Source organism: Nicrophorus vespilloides, unplaced genomic scaffold, assembly GCF_001412225.1.
Source record: "Nicrophorus vespilloides isolate i.1.1-1 unplaced genomic scaffold, Nicve_v1.0, whole genome shotgun sequence".
NCBI classification, from domain to species: Eukaryota; Metazoa; Arthropoda; class Insecta; order Coleoptera; family Silphidae; genus Nicrophorus; species Nicrophorus vespilloides.
The window spans coordinates 35,940-53,366 of NW_017097163.1; the positions used below are offsets into that span (position 1 = coordinate 35,940).

At 36.8% G+C, this 17,427-nt stretch overlaps 1 protein-coding gene across 5 annotated transcripts in view; it reads left to right on the forward strand.

The window, feature by feature from the left end:
* The window catches only part of LOC108559207 (amyloid beta A4 precursor protein-binding family B member 2-like), a 37,151-nt gene extending 19,876 nt beyond the window's left edge, over nt 1-17,275 (forward strand). For 2 of the 5 annotated variants that reach the window (XM_017916395.1, XM_017916394.1), the window contains exons 4-11: nt 11,339-11,615; nt 14,374-14,436; nt 14,607-14,821; nt 14,882-15,113; nt 15,176-15,374; nt 15,439-15,566; nt 16,102-16,107; nt 16,725-17,268. In XM_017916395.1, coding sequence (XP_017771884.1) covers nt 11,339-11,615; nt 14,374-14,436; nt 14,607-14,821; nt 14,882-15,113; nt 15,176-15,374; nt 15,439-15,566; nt 16,102-16,107; nt 16,725-17,019 — 1,415 coding nt within the window. In that variant the 3' untranslated portion in view covers nt 17,020-17,268. Of the gene's footprint in view, nt 1-3,746; nt 4,263-11,338; nt 11,616-14,373; nt 14,437-14,606; nt 14,822-14,881; nt 15,114-15,175; nt 15,375-15,438; nt 15,567-16,101; nt 16,108-16,724 lie in introns of those variants that run through there. The other 3 variants (XM_017916398.1, XM_017916397.1, XM_017916396.1) reach the window with 3 other exon arrangements.
* The last annotated feature ends 152 nt before the right edge of the window (nt 17,276-17,427 follow it).

The window sequence follows — 17,427 nt, forward strand, 5'->3', positions numbered from 1 at the left end:
ATCGATTTCTGCTTTTCGTTTTTATGTTCATTAGAGTGGAAAAGCCTTGTTCACAATGGTAGGTTGATGCAAATGGCAGCAATTTTTTTACCGCCTTCTCATGTGTAATTTTGAAAGCCTTTGCAGCCTTTGACAACCAAAAAGACGACAAGATTTGCTTTGGTCTCAAATTGAATACAGTATTGGATGGAAGTTGCTTCTGCCAAACCTGGAGGTTCTTCTGGTATGTTAGTAATTTCACATTTAAAAGGATTTACAGCCCAATTTACAGTTTGTACATCAAGATCTGAAAAGTAGTCAGAGAACCGCTCTCTGAGTTTGGTAAGATGAAATTAAAAAAAAATCCCTATTACCCAAAAAAAAATCATTTTTACCCCATTTTGGGTAATTTACCCCGGGAATTTAAACTATAAATCATATACGTATATATACCTGATTTCATTGTTAACACATTTTTTTTTGTTGTAATTTATAAAATCACGTTGTAAGTGTTTCAATATTTGTTGCGAATGTTAGCAGTTCGTGTTTCGACAATTTTCACGTATCGAGAACGTCGGATGCATTTCTCGACTTTAGTGCAGTTTTTCTTAATCGGATTTGTAACACCTGCAGGGGCGGACTTTTCCCACTTGTTTGCTGAACGTGCCGTGGGAGTAATTGATGGGATGTAGTGCGGATTTTAAGTGGGGTCTCTCGTTCGATCACGTAACGCTCGAAATTTTCGGTTTTCTGATGGCCTGCGAACCGGATAAGGGCAATAATCATGTCGTAGACTTAGTAGGAACAGAGAGATAGAGAGAGAGAGTAGAAGTGTGTTGGTGGAAGAGAGCTCTACGATAATAATGTTATGTTCCGAAGGGGCCACTTGACCGCCCCCGCCGTAGCCGCCTATCTTGTCTTCTCCTCGCCTCTCCATTGTTATGGGTACGGCAGTTGCGAGGCGAAAGTCCAGTCCTGGGGGGTGGCTTTCTTGGCCGTGGAAAAGTTAGTGGGGCTACGAACCCTAACTAGGGAAGATAACACGAGCCGCCTGGGGGGGGAGGGGTTGCGGAAGGACACGAGGGGAAACGTATAAGAGGAAGGGGATCCCTCCCTTTCGAATAGGGCGAAAGCTCCGGAAATGTTCAGAATGGAACGTCCATCTCAACCCCCTCGAGACGTTCTCTTCCGTATTTTCTTTTATACATGAATTATATTTAACGCAATGGGCTTTCCCTTAATAACGCCCGAATTGAAAATCCATAGAAGAAAATGCATTCACCGAGCGATTTTCTTGTTTATAACGGAAATATCAATAAAAGCACGCAGCGACATCTGCTAAACAAATAAAACACAGCTTCGAAATGTTACCTTATTTATCAACGTAGGCAACACACGTTGCATTCTTATTGCAAGAGCAACATTCTTTACCCAAATTAAATCCAGTTTTATATACTTCACGCCGCATTATGTTGTAACACCAATTTCTATCAAAAGTAATTTTATGGTTTTTCATACATGATTATGTACACATATGAAGAGGTGTTGACACAGAGCGGTGTCAGATGGTGGGCGCGCGTGTTTTTTGTTATTTTTATACATTTATCCCATTTCCACAATTTACACAAGTTTCTACCGTACAACGAAAAACAAAAGCCAATATTTGACATTTCTAAAATCTCACGCAGCACACTCGTTCCTCATACACAACAATGCGTTATTTAATTAAGTTGTTCGGGTGAAACAAATAATTAAAGAATCCCATGTTTCATTAGTTTTAATTATATGGAATTATATAATAATGCAATTAGTTCGTGTCGAAAGACCTGTGTGAATATATTAATTCATATTTGTTTTATTTTTTAATAATAATTTATTGAATACATACAAAGATATACAGTTTTTTTTTCTCTTATTATGTTGAAATTGGCATGATCAGGTTGGAAGTGCTTCGTTCACATGGAGATTCTTTTTATTACATTATTAATAATTATGTTGGTATTTTGAATATTTGACGTGTATCTGTCAAAAGCCTTTTTATTGGTTATGATTACGTGTCAAAATATCTTAAAAAATCATTCTTAAATTAGTTACAAGAATTTTTATTCAGTGAAAGAATCTTCTTATTTTTTTGTGTATTTAATTTTTAGGGTTCTAAATTAAGTTGGTACTATATAAACATAAATGTCATATATTAAATTTATAGGTTAAAATTAAGTAAATTGCAAATTATGAATATACGGTTGAATTACTTGAAAACTATTCAGATACTTGTCATAATTTATTCAGCACACTTAAAACGGTTTACGCAATTATATAGATATATTTTTTTACCTTCTCCGTGCATCAACAATTATAGAAGCAAAACGGATGCAATTAATAAAACCTAATTAACAAAATTAAATCCTCTTCATTATGAATTTTTCTTTTCAAAATATTTTTTTTGTTGCAAGGAAGAAAAATGAGAATATAAGAAATAAAAAATGAAAATGTTATTTCTTTAATTGTAGGAAGAATGGGAAAAAGAAAGAATGTAACGGATCCGATTCGGTCGCGGCGCGAGTCTGGAATGAAGTGAGCAGCAAGCAGAGAAATTAACGAGTGCAGGCTTAATTGGGCATCGGAGAACGCGATTCTTAATTAATAAATTGCGCGTTTCCTTTCCGTCCGACGAGTGTGAAGAGAAAAAAAAACAAACAAACGAGAAGACCGGGCGGGCAATTAAAAAGCCAACTTTTTATCGCGTGTAATTAGCTAGAAAACGCGGACAATTGCCAACTGTAAAGTGAGAAGTTTTAATATATTGCGCTTATGAGAGTTTTACTGTCAACTAATAATAATTCTATTGAAATATTTATTCAACAAACAATTTATGATTTGACAGGTTGCATTAACCTTATTCCAATTGCTGTCAGTTTTTGACATTTAACTAAATTGACATTTCTTCATTTGAATTGTAAAAACTTTTCTTTCGATCTTCAATTGAAATTAGCATTTTGCTTAACTTTTTCTAATATCATTTATTTTTAATTATTTGATTTTGCAAATTGAACACGAACCATCACGTGCACGTTGAGAATCTCTTGTTATTAATTATATGTCAATGTTGTTTGTTTTGTTTACTTTCTGCAGCCAAAGAGCAAAACTTAATTATAAATATTCAACAACTTTCATCCTTTCTCCAAGCATAATAATTATTAATGTATAATTTGTGGAACATCGAATAAATTATCGTTACTATTAATATAATAGAGAGTTTATTATGGATTTAAAAAAGCACTTTTTTCCAATTAAAAATTGTAACTTTTATTAATTAAAATCTCTGTTTCAATATTTCACTACGTTTTCGAAGCACGAATTGCTTTTCCTTCAGTTCGTAACTCAAATATTTACGAACAGAAATATTGTTTACTTGTAATTGTAGTGAAATGATTGCGTAATAATTGGATATAGTTTCTAGTGAAGAAGTTTGATTTTCTTGTGATATGGTCTCTTCGGTTTGGGTGTGTCGAGTGTGTTTATATTATTATGTAAATGTGAGGAAGGAATTCCATCTGGTAACAAAACTAACTGCTGCACGACGGAGGGGTTCTTCTTGCGGAGGTGTGATTCGAATGACGTCAGAGCGTCGCGATTGGTCGGTGATGGTGGGGTCCCCCTCGGCCGCCGTTGGTGCATGTTTATTATCCAGACTGTGGGGGCCGCTGCCGCCGCCGCCGCCTCCTCCTCCTCCTCCTTTTACACACCGCCACCGTCTCCTACACCGCCGCTGCCGCCGGCGCTTAGTCATACTCGAACTTCGGCCCGGTCCGTCAGGCGCGCTCTCTCCCACACTAACCAAGACCTCTTCATCCTCGAAACATCGCACGCGCTCACGCTGTGTTCAGTGTGCGCTCGTCCTCTTCGCAACGAATACACACACCTATACCATCATCATATCCACTTGTTTATCCACCTTTGATCATCCGAATTGATCGCATCCTCCTCTTCCTCCACCAATTGATGCACTTGCTCTCCGCTGCGTGCGTGCATTCGCAACACATAGCTGCAGACATTCCGATTCTGGTGAGTCAGAGGACGATATTCTGTATCGATTCGGACTCGGGGAGTTTCAGTGAGTGTGTGCGTGCTTTTGTGTGTGTGTGTGAGCGTGCCGTAACGTAGAGCAGACGAGGACACCGGTGTTTGGTGGAGGACAATGTTTTCAATCTGACGGTTCGTCTACCTATTCGTTGGATTCTTTAAGATCATCACCATGGTTTACCATAGGGTCTCCGCCAACAGTAAGTCGAAATCGAACGTCGAATCATAGAGAAACCCCATCAAAACATAATTAAAGCCGAACATCTTTACATCTGCAAGGCTTAGGAAAAAACAAAGACATCAGCTGAAACAATCGATGAAACTAGGGGACGTTCTTTTTTTTTCAGCAACAGTGACATATGGACCTAGTAAACCTGTCAATCTTTTTATATTGCATTTTCACGTGATGATATAAACAACAATATCATTTCTACTACTTTTATTATTAGAATATTAAATTTTCAAGAGATTATCTGATATAACTAATTTTTGCAATCATAATGAGTAAATTTTTCAATATTTTTTTTTTAATTTTTCAATTAATTTATCAAATAAGCACATAAAAAATATTGAATATTTTCATTAATATGCAAATTATTTCAATTAAACAAATGAAAATACATTATTAATTGACTTAGTTTCTAAACAAAAAAATACCTCAAATTTGATTTTTTTTTTAAATCTGTTGGTTTTTAACAAAATTACTAATATTTTTCATAAATATTAAGTTGAAATATGAAATCTATACAGAATCAATTGAGTCAAATTGTATATTTCAACTACTGCTGAAATAACAAGCACATAAAATATCAAGTAGGAAAATTTTGATCAAGAATTTTTCTCTTTTGTACCCATCCACCGATCGATTCGACATTAGAATTACACGAAATGTATATGAGTGCGCTCTCTCCGTTCTTCCTTCTTCCTATTCACCCTCTCTTCCAACATCCCTTCGTCTCTTCCACCACCACCACCTCCTACACTCACTTCGGTTGTGGCGAAATTGATTTTGTTGTTGTCTGCACGTCGTGTTTCCAACCAACCTTCTCGCACCCCACACATCCTTCTAAATATTTATTTTATTGGCTTCGGAGAAACGAAATTGGCTTCACTATATTACTCCCTGTATTCTTATCCTACAGTTTTCCTTTCCACCACTTTTTTTTTATTTAAATATATATATTTTTCATGCAGTCTAATTATCGTTTCGAACAAGTACAAATATTTAATCGAACATCGATACCATTAAATATTCGGGGAAAGGGTTGTACTATTACACACGCAACTTCTGTTACCTCAGCATATCCATAGTAACTAAAAGTTAACAATTGTTTTTTTTTCATATGTTTAACTACTTTATTATTCTTCGACATTAATAAGCCATTTACATTGTTGAGTATGCAAGAGTTTGCTTCCTCGTTAATTCATCATTGCTTAGCAACGCTTGTTAATTTACTCACTTTAAAGTTACCTGTGATTGACATCTATCAAAAATGACTTGACAGTTGAAAGTGCAGCTGTCAAAAGTTTCATAACAGCTTAAAGTTCAGTTTTTTCTTTTAATATTAATCATTGAACGAAGGTTCCATTTCTTCTCTCTATGTAATTGCGGTCAAGAGAATGAACCATTTCAATGAAACATATTAAAGTCGAGTATAATTAGATCCAAGGCGTTCATCGAATTACAGCAAATGTAGATTGGAGACGATTATACGAAAGTCTTCTAAAATTTTAGTAAACAAAGTCTTTATTATTTCAAAAAAAATAATTTCATTTTGTTTTCCATTATTTTGTTCTCTCATAATATGCGCACGTTTCTTCGGTTCGGTTCAATACACGAGCCTTTAATAGACACACCACATTCGATTTCATTTGTTTTTACAGCGACGAGAAACAATTGAAAAGAAACGCCCACTGCATTAGTCGTTTCGAATGACTTAAACGTTGCCATGGAAATATATTATTAGATATCGTTGCGATTTCGCTCAAATTAATTAAGTAAATATGAAAATTTCTGATAAATGAAAACGATTGACACAATTTTCGTTAAAAGTTTACTTGCTTTTTGTTGTTGTTGTTTTTGTTGCTGCTTCTGTCTGTTCTTTCGTTCAATTGAAATGAGTTCACGATCGTTAAAATTCAATGACTGCGGATGGACATCCTTGAAACAAGAAGGCGCGTTTCGAAAGACGGATCCGTTTTTGCGTAACCGACAAATCATATTTCTGATTAATTTGTTTATATAATAGCCAAATATTTAAAAAAACATAGTATTTCAAAATGTAATAAAGGATGGTTATTAGTGAATGAATTTACAATATTATTAATATTTTGCATGGTTTTTCAAATGTGACAGCTGTCACTTGTCAAGAAATAGATACCAACTTTGTATTCAGTGGTTGCTAAGCAATGTTTATTGCTGACGTTTATTTAATGGATTCAGAGATTCGGATTCTGTATTGGTGATAAATTGAAGAAGATCAAATTTGAGATGCTGTTTATCGAGGTAGGAAGTCGACACGTGTTGCCAACCGCAGCGCACTAATAAAGCAGCAGCAGCAGCAAATTAAGCTCGAAATTGCGATGCACGGGCGAACGGGGGGAAGGTAATAAAGTTAAGGAGGTAGAATGCACGTCGTGTATCAATTTTATGAGGGGGTAATTTGGTTAAAAGTTACTGGGGAAAACAGTGGGGGGATGAGGCGAGAAAGTGAGTGCACATACAGAGACAATGTCATGCGATCCACATAATTCCGCGGATGGGGGGAAGGAGGATAGAATTTAATAATTCCAGAAGCTCGGTGTATGAAGAGCCGGGGGGAAAGGGCTCGAGTTTGGGTAATGCTCCCCGCGGTGCCGTTCTCCCGCTAATTGCACTGTTTATCGCGGATCCGGAGACGGACACAAATCTAATTAGCGGGAAGGGAAAACTTTTGCGTAGAGATGAAAACTCTTGTTCGTCCGACGTCCATTATTATTATAAATCGCTTTCGGGAATGCACGGAATGATATCGAACGTAATCCAATCAATCCCCCCCTTCGGGGCACACGTAATGGGATTAGCCGTGAGTGGGGAAACCCATGGTATTAAAACTGTAGGGAATTGCTCGTTTTATTTTGTTCGTATTTTTGTACGCCCCTCTTCTCATTTGAACTTCATTTTTTTTTATGTAATCCAATTTCACCTTAAACGAATTAACGTGGATTCATTTTCACTCAACTATTTGACAAAATAACAAAATGACGTTTATGCAAAACAATTGGTGACAGATGTCAAATTTTCATATTTCAAATAGTTGAAATGAGATGATTATAGTTATCTGTAACTATTTTTACAAACGAAAGTCCTTTCAGCTCTGATGAGCTGATTTTTAATTTCTGGCTGCAGCGATGAGTCATGTTCCTTACGTAAACATAAACGTAAATCTGTCAGATGTCCAATCGAAGCATATCCTAGGCAACAGAGTAAACAAACCTATATTTATCGTTGTGTTTTTCTTTTCGTTTTGTTTTCGCTCGAATTCTATAGGAAAAGGTGTTAGTTTGCGTTGCAAGAGCGACCAAAGACGACGGGCAGCGATAAATTTAACGTTCCGCGGGAGGTTTTAATGCCCAAGCTCCCGGAGGGGGGCTAATCCTTAAATTAAAGCAATAAAACTAATTTTACGGCGTCGTTTTAAGGTGGCGCCAGCCATCTCAAACGGCACTTACACACAACCTCTATTACTTAATAAATCCCTCGCAAGGATTACTACCTACACCTTCCTTAGCAACGTTACAAGCAATTGTTTTCTTCATCTTCTTTTGTTTCACTGCACCCTTTAATCCTTTATTGCTTTAGCTAATCCCGTCCGATCCGTTCGACGTAGAAAGTCGCGAAAGTGTGCATACTATTTACAAAGAAGAAAGTGATTTGCATCGTAAACTCATTTCTTTCTTTCTTTCATGTGCGGATTTTAATCGTATGCAAGGATTGTAGTTGATGGAAATTGGTAATTCGGTCACGTATCGTCGGCGCAGACGAAGAACATCGATATTAATATGTTAATGCACGTTGTCGAAGCTTTTGATGATCTCTCCTCCTTTGAGAATCACACACACACGAACTTACTAATAATTACATCTAAATTATGAAATATTCTAGTATTTCTTTTACGAACACTAAAATAAACAGTATTTTTCTAATGTAACTATGACAACAATTAATGAAAACAATCTCTTCGGAGACGGACATTGTTGTTTCTACTTTTGTTTGGGGTTGGGGGAGAGGAGATGAAATTCAATTAATTTTTGGGGGGCGAGGAGATGGCCGGAAGTGCGCGATAATTTCTAAATGGGCCCGGGCGAAACCATAAACATTCGACTCGCGAAAGAAACTTTCGGCGAACGACGCCAAAACAATTAACTCGGCGCTCTTACGCAAATTAAATTCGGCCAAAAATTAATTGCGCACTTAATTCCTAATATTTTTTTTCGTCCGTCCTTTCACCGCTTCTGAAGCACAAAAGTTAGATTTTATTATCGCACTTCATAAAAAAAAAGAAACTAATTATTTTGTATTACTGTCATCCTGATTCTAATTGATAAATGTAGATGGCGTACGACTAAAATGAATTTGAATCATATAATTTTTTCTATTAATTTTTGGTATTACGATTGAAAATGGTGCTTATATTATATAATCACATTTTTATTTGAGTTTCGAACTTACAACCTTCGTATCAGATTGTTTGTGGTTACTATCATCATTTTTTTTTGTTATGATTAAACTGTCTTATTTTGGGTTCCATGAATCGAATGTAGATGTCGCACTGCGGAAAGGCGGTGTCACTGAAGCGAATAGGAAATTCCTGAAACGGCAATTGAAAAGAGCGCGTTTACTGCGTAATGTGAGGCAATGAAATTAAGTGTAATCGCAGTGCGCGCATTGTTTTCGTGTCCCATCCGAAAACGCGGTAATTGCGAAATTATGGAGATGCGGCATCCTTCCCCCAACAGTTTACCATGGATAACCCTGCATTGCGTAATGCGCTTTTGATTAAGCCGTTTTGACAGAGTTTTAGCATTCTGGGTCGCAGGAATGAACAATCCCGCTGTTTGATCAATCGACGAAGCAGCAGCGCGCGTTCCCAGATTCTCGATTTTACTATTTTTAATGTTGCCATAGAGACGTGATGACATCACGCCGTCTGAGATGATCTCATGGGCTTCGACACCGAATTAATGCAAACTCCTTTCATGCCTACTAATGCACTTTTTCCCATTATTATTTAGCATCTACGTATTTCTTCCAGAATTCATCGACCCCTAACGCAATTTCTATGTCTTCGTGTATATTTAAATATATATACATATTTATTTCCGGTCTGACCGGATGTGTGCATTAGGTGGATGTTTGTAGGGGTGGTGGCTGGAATAAAAGAGCTCTGGGATTCGTGCTCTTCGCCTCCCCTGTTTTGCGAGTGCAAAATTGTGCAACTTTGGCGAACTAATAGTGTTGCCTTGGGAACGATACGGTTCCATTTGGAAATTGCGCCGTCGTTCACCGTTCGTTCGCATCGTGGGAGGACGAGAGGGCGCCACCCTCTCGTCCTTCCTAATGTAATTATTGTTTCCCTGAATTATTTCCTGTTCGTTTCTCCGCTGCAAATAAACAACCATGAACAAACGAATACTCATTCGCAAACATCCATAAAATTACACAAACACATAAATTTATATCAAAAACACATTTCCAATTTATCAGATGAAATTGATACTCTTGAAATTCCGTATTGAAAGTCTATATAACGCTATTTTTTTTTAATACAAGTACATTTTCTGATTCAAATTCATTATAATACTAAAGTTTAATTCATTTCTCTATCATTGTTTTAAATGAAAAATTATCTACGATAACTGATTATAAAATATAAAGAATTTATACATGTTTTCAATATTTGTAAAAAAATAAATTTCTAAAAATATCTGTAAAAATTTGATTAAGAAAATGTTTCCATAGTTACGTAAACTAATTAAACAATCAAAGACGCCGCTGATCGTTATTGTTGTACTTCCCATTGCGTTTCTCAATGAATCCGCAGATGAGATTCGAATCTATTACATATTTTTTTTTTGTAGAAAAGAAGTGTGTCAATACAGATGTAATAATTAAGCGAAAAGGTTTGGAAATTCGGATGGTCGCATCATTGATTTCCGGCTGAAAACTGTTTCCCATCTGCATTGAATCGAAAGGATTCAGAGTCCTTGAGTTTGTTTGTTGTGTGTGTGTGTTTTGTTTCGATGATCGTTCTGAACGCATCGTTGATTTCGGGAGAAGAGTACGTAACGTAACGCAAATGAAACGCAACAACGTGTACATTGAAGTGAACAAAGCGAAATAAAAAAGAAAATAGAACGAGTATAATAACAGATGGAATTTATATGCGACGTGTCGTAACATGTACACACACACACACACGCAGAGAGAAAAAAAAAGCGGAGCTGATCTTGAACCGAAAAACCGGTCGTGAGTAATTGCATTATTTCCGGTTCATAAACAAAACAGCAACGAATCAAACACACGGCTACAGCGAACAACAATTGAAAATGAAGTGCACACGCACGGACACACGATAAATAAAGCAGTCGCAACGCATATGTTTATTTTTTTTTGTTTGTCATACTCGCTCGGTGCGCGATTTCCATTTGACGTTATTGTATTCAAATTTTCTAGTCCAAATCCGTTCTCACCTGACTTGCAATTTTATCATTTCATACCTACCCATTTTCAAATATTTACACGAAAACTGTTGGAACTTTCCATATTTCTCATTCCATAAATTTCGTTAAAAAACATACACTAACTACCATTTATTATGTATGTCAAATGCATCGGATTGACGGGTGTCAATATTTTAAAATGACATATGTCAAATTTTATTTAACCTACAAATGTTTTTAAATTATTTAAAAAAAAGCATTAATTGTTTTGAATGACGAACGTTTTACTGTATTGTCAACATTGAATGCATTCAAAGTCTGTTTATACAAGCATTTCAGGAAAGTTAAAGAGTGCGTCCCTCCTGCAGGAGACCGGACGTCTGGCAGTAATTGAATTTGCGTTCGCGCAGTGTTTGACTTTGCGAAGTTGTCGGAACTTCGTGAATCACGTTTACTTTTTCTATCAATCCACAAAGACAGACATAAGTCTTTGTTTTCTTTTCGCGAAACTTCAAGATGAACGTCGAGTTTTAGATGAACTGATTGAGCCTGTTTGTTTTTTTTTTCTTTTCAGAGAATGGGCTTCTCAGCTACGAGAATCCGAACTACCATTTAGATCCGGCCCGTCTGGACGATGCCCTCAACTCGAACACGGACGAGATCTACGAGGACCTTTACCACGAGCTGGACGACATCTGCAACATGGGTCACAAGGTGCCGCCACCTCTATCCTCCGGTCCGAACAGGAAGACGTACGCCGCCCTCGACATCGGTTCCATGGGCGTCGACATCACCACAGGACCAGTCACACAACACAACCTGGACTCTTCGAATTACACGGACAACAGGAGGTAATGCGTCCAACTCTCTATCATTCAATTCACGCAGAGAAAACAAAAAAAAAATGAGAAAATAAGAAAAGTCAATAAATTTGACATTCATCAAACGTCAAATCTTGATACGTCGAAAGCAGAACATTATTTCAGGTTTTAATTCTGACAGATAAATATAATGAAAATAATTAAACGTCCAATTTGACATTTCATTTATCAACAATATAGATGACATTTAAAATGTCATTTATGACGTTTAATATTTGACATTTAAATATTTTCTTTCAAATCTGATTATGTTTATGTACTTTAAATTATTAAAACACACGAATTCGTGTGTGTATTTTATATATTTCGCGTTTATTTTTAAATGAGCTGCGCCTTGGGAGACTTCCACTTTACGCAATCTCCTTGTTCCATTGGAAAAAATAACAAAGTTTTGCTATCTCTTATGGTGATCTTCGTATTTACATGGCCCAGATTTGGTTTCTACGTAATCGATCGCAAATTTATCCCCCACTCATACATCCGGAATGGACACTCGCACTCAATTCACCCCATCCACCCAAAAAAAAACATTTATTTAGATGCCCGTTGAGACGGCGGACGTCGCCAATTGCCCTTTTCCGCCCCCGAAATGATAAAGTCAATCTCATATCGAATGCCCTTTGTTCCGCTAAATCTAATCGATATTTACATCAGAAATATACAATATTGTTATATTTGTTCAAAAGCAAAATATTGTAATTTTATAGATGATCACAAGATATAGTTGCAATCAAAATTGTTTGTTCATATATCGATTGAAAGATGACGTTTTTACAATATTTCATTTTTTATAGAAATAATAAAGCGATTGATATGATTGTAGATATACTAAAGCAGACGAAGGGAAGTTATGATTAACAATCAGAATCATGAAATGAAGTCAAAGATATTTCTGTTTTAATCGCGTCTGGGGATGATACAAAGTTGATAATGATACATAATTAACACAATGTGCAGCAAACGCCTCGGAGAATGACTAAACAAGAAACAGAAAAGAAGGAAAAAAAAAATGAGATGAAGAGGAGCAGGAGGTAAAGAGTAAACTTTAAACGAGTTTTCAGTGTAATAAGCCCACGCTTTCCACTCGTTCCGTGGATGTAACCGAAAAGAAGAGGAGGATGCCATTCTACACCGTATTATTTCCATTCCCCGGTCTCAGAATTCGGCAATAACTCTGCCGGTTAAATTTAACACGCGGTTATTGCCCACGTCCATTGCTGCTGCTGCTCCTGCTTCTTTCTTCTTTTTCTCGCTAACTTCATTCCTCTCATAGTTTGTTTAAAACAAAACAACAACAAACAAAAAAAAACAGAATAGAAGCGTGCACTTTTACGTGCTTTTCCTTCTGCTTCTCTCCAGTCTGCCAATTCCGTTTTAATGCGAAATTCCGGACGGGAATTCGTTTATAAAGTCTGTTTTGTTGTGTGTGTGTGTGTGTGCGCACCCCGAACTTCTGCAACCATCCATTTATTCCGTCCATCGGTATTCAAGCCCAGTTTTCCGGGCCATATGGTTGGGCGCTATTGATCGTCCATCCCCCCAACTCCTCGTGTCGCTGCAACCGTTACAATACATTCATCACCTTCTTATTCCTCATCTTCTTTTCATCATCTTCAGAAGGTGAAGGAAAATAAAAGGAAAGGGCTATTCCGGCGGCTCATTTCATAAACATAGCTGACCGTGAGTGGGTTTCCTATACCCAACCAATTCCTCCGCTATCCGATCCGAAATCAATCTCGATCAGACCTCATTCCGTGGAAGCGCTCAATTCTGATCAGATACACACACACACCTTATATGTAGTCTCGTATGTATGAAATAACCCCGAAGCCACAAACAAATCAAAAATTAATCTCGAATCTTCCCAAAAAAAAAAAGAAGCAATCACATTTGATTTACAAACGCACGGTGGACATAACGTGAATAACAACATCAATTTCACGTACGGTACAATATAATACGATTATTTGTATGGAAATTGATAGGTAAACTCTTTCAAAAACATGGACATTAAGAGTACTCGAGCGGCGAAAGTATGTAATTAGCGTTCGGCAGCACGAAACTGTTTCAATTTATGCGATCATCGTTTTCTGCGACCCAACGTATAATTATTGCGAAATCTTATAATTATTCATCAGTTTTTTTTTTGGTCTGTAAACGGAACTTATATCATGCAGATGGCGCTTTCTCAAATTGTTGCCTATAAAAAATAAACATTTTTTTGTTTAGTGTGTCGCCTACCCAAAGTGTCAAATTCGAATTACTTAAAAGTCAAATAGAATTAAACTTGCATTTGTATAAAGCAGACATTGTAAAAACATAATAATTACTGTATTTTATTACACAGCAATAGCGTCTAAATGGGAATGTTATTAAGCAGGAAATAATTCTATTCAAATCAAGTTTATAGTGTTGCCTATAATAAAAGCTTACGGTGATCTAGGAAACCCATATGCCTTATTTTGCAGTCCGTTATCCATTCACTGGCATCTATTATGTAAACATCATGGAGATTTTATTATTTGCCAGAATTAAGGTGCAACGGTTGCATTTGTTCGAATTTAAAGAAAAATACGGTGAGAGACATCTGCTGAGATATTTGAAAACAGTTTCATTCGTGTCGATTAAAAAAAAATCTATATTTATTGTTTGAATGATGTGAATATGGAGAAGACTTAGATTATGTCGAAATTAGACGCAGTGGATAATAATGCAAGTGATGTTCTAGGGGCTTTGAGAGCAATGGAAATTCTATGGTGGATAGCAAAGCAATCACCAAAGATCAATCCAAGTACGTAAGATGCATCATTTCTAGTTGTAATAGAAGTATATCTGTACGACGAGCGAAGCAACTTTCTTGTAGACTTTAGGATTGAAAACACATATAAACGATTTGTTGAATATTTTGAAAAAGCGTAATGGAAACGTCTCTAATATTCGTCGTTTTCTTGTTGCTTGCAGCGTTTGCGAAAAATCCATAAAGCATATTAAAGACAACAGGGATAACGATGACAACGCGGACATCCCTCACATCCCGGGAGAACTCAACAACGATCTTTATGCGATCCCAGTGAAGAGGAGACAGAAGTCCTCATCGCAGGACATCGTATCATCGTCGCCGGATAAGGAGCGCAGCGATGAAACAGATCTTCCTCCGGGTTGGGAAAAGCACGAAGGTTGTAAAGTAAAGTAAATGAAATGATTTTTTGTTATTTAATTTTTGTTTTCGTGTGCAGACAACGATGGTCCTTACTATTGGCACATCAAGAGCGGAACTATACAGCGCGAATTACCGGAAATGCCGTGCGAGAATTTGAAGGATCTGAAGAACGGGGACTTTGGCAAGGAGACGGACAGCCTCCTGCAGAAATTCGAGAGCATTACGAGCTCGGTGACGAGGAGCAGCACCAGTTCCGCCTTGGACGCCGAGTTCGAGGAGCGCAAGAAGAAAGAAGACGTGGCATTCAAGTATGATGCTTATGATAGATGATCTCGATGATTGGTTGATTGTCGATTGTTTTTTTTTTCAGGAGGAGGAGCTATCCTGCAAGGGCGGAGCCCGAATCCAAAGAGCGGCCAATCAGATTCGCCGTGCGATCGCTGGGTTGGGTCGAGATCGCCGAGGAGGATCTGACGCCAGAGAGAAGCAGCAAAGCCGTCAACAAATGCATCGTGGATCTGTCGTTGGGGAGGAACGATCTGCTGGACGTCGTCGGAAGATGGGGCGACGTAATGCTACATTCTTTCAAAATGATCTTAAAAAAAAAATAAATAACTAAATTCCTTTGTACAGGGAAAAGATTTATTCATGGACTTGGATGAGGGCGCCCTCAAGCTCATCGATCCTGAGAACCTGACCGTCCTAAACACACAGCCGATACACACTATACGCGTCTGGGGTGTCGGCAGGGATAACGGAAGGTAATTTCAACTTCTCCAAACAACAACAACAACAAAAATAACCAACAAAAAAAACATTACCCCGAAAATTTAATTTTTTTTTATTACGACAGAAGAAAACACTAATCATACTTAGATTTGTGTGGCGCACACAAATTCTATTCGAAGCCATCACTGTAGAAGAAAGAATCCATTTAAACATACCCAATTTTAAGAAATTACAAGAATCATTACAACAATCAAACTCTAAAGACTATATAAAAAAAAACTTTCCATCTACAAAGATCGCTTCCGATGTACATGGAACATAGCTACAGTCTTTTTTTTTTAAACTTTATTTTACGTTGTGTGCGCTATTATCGTTTTATTTTTATATTTTTTTTTTAAATGTTATTATTTCTCTTTCTCTTTTACACTCATTGTGTGTTGGTACGGTTTTGTGTTTTGTTTCGTCCGACTTCTCTTTTTCTACCGTTTCCCTTGGATACATGAGATTAACAGATTTCGTTTTTTTTGTTTCTTTGTCTTTTGCATTTGTTTTTGGGAAACTCACCAGGGAAAGGTAATTCTATCTTCACTCTTTACAGAACGTTACTAACGTATACTAAACCTCTAACTAAGTGATAATCCGCATGCGAGTTGTTTTCTGTTTTTCTACATTTCTACTATTTCCATTTACTATTTACAGTTCACTCATTCTTCACTAATTAAATTCAGTAGTCTCGATCATTTCACATCTGCAATTTCGATTTAGATCCTTTATTATTACCATAAAAAAAAATTGATACGAAATAGAATTCCTTCATATATTTATAAAAAAAATATTCTTTTATATTACTTTTACGTTGGCATGTTTACTTTATTACTATTATTTTGCACTCGCTTCAACAGAACCTAATCAATTAATATCAAATAGAATAGTGCAATAGTTTATGATCAGAAAACATCACCTTGCACGTTGTAATCTTAAGATTTAGTGTATTTTATCCTCACGTTTGCATGCACATACATTTAATTAGTTGTTGATTAAGTTTATATCCTGGATTGATGGATTTAGATTTGTTTGTTCGTTCATTCTAAAACTATTTATATACGATAATAACTAAATGATTCTACTGTTTGTTGTGTGTGTGTGTGTCGTTATCGATTATTGATTTGTTTCGATTTTTGTTCGTATAGGGATTTTGCATACGTAGCGAGAGATAGAACGACGCGTAAGCATATGTGTCACGTTTTTAGATGCGATATGCCGGCTAGAACGATCGCGAATACTCTTAGAGACATTTGTAAGAAAATAATGATTGAACGTAGTTTGCAACAGAACCTCGCGAAGCCGATAGACATCCACGGCCGCGGTTGCGCAACCCGCCCTACAAATCTGCCCACCGAACACAGGCGATCCAATAGGAACGGACAGGCCCTAGTCAGTAAGTACACGCCCTCAATTCACATATGCAACCGAATATACAGATAGTATAATTTAAATTCATATCTAGTGTAATAGCAGAGCCATCTAAAAATTATTACATAACTTAACACAGTGATCGGCAAATTTATTAGCCAAAGAGCTAAATATGAACATTACAACAATTTAAAAAAAAATTGGGAGCCAAATCTGCTTGTTTACTAAACTTTTATTACACTAAATACAACTAAATTTCATACTTAATAAATATTTGTGCCAGAGCCGCACTTAAGGAGCCAAAGAGCCACAGGCGGCTCTGGAGCCGCAATTTACCGACCACTGACTTCACATAACAAAACTTAAGACGTTAAGGACGGCGCTTTTCGGGTTGCCTGCCCCCAAAAAAAAAATTCGTGGACGCCTATGGACTGAGAGAAACGTCAAATATCTTACGTCAATTACGTCAACCTTTAAACG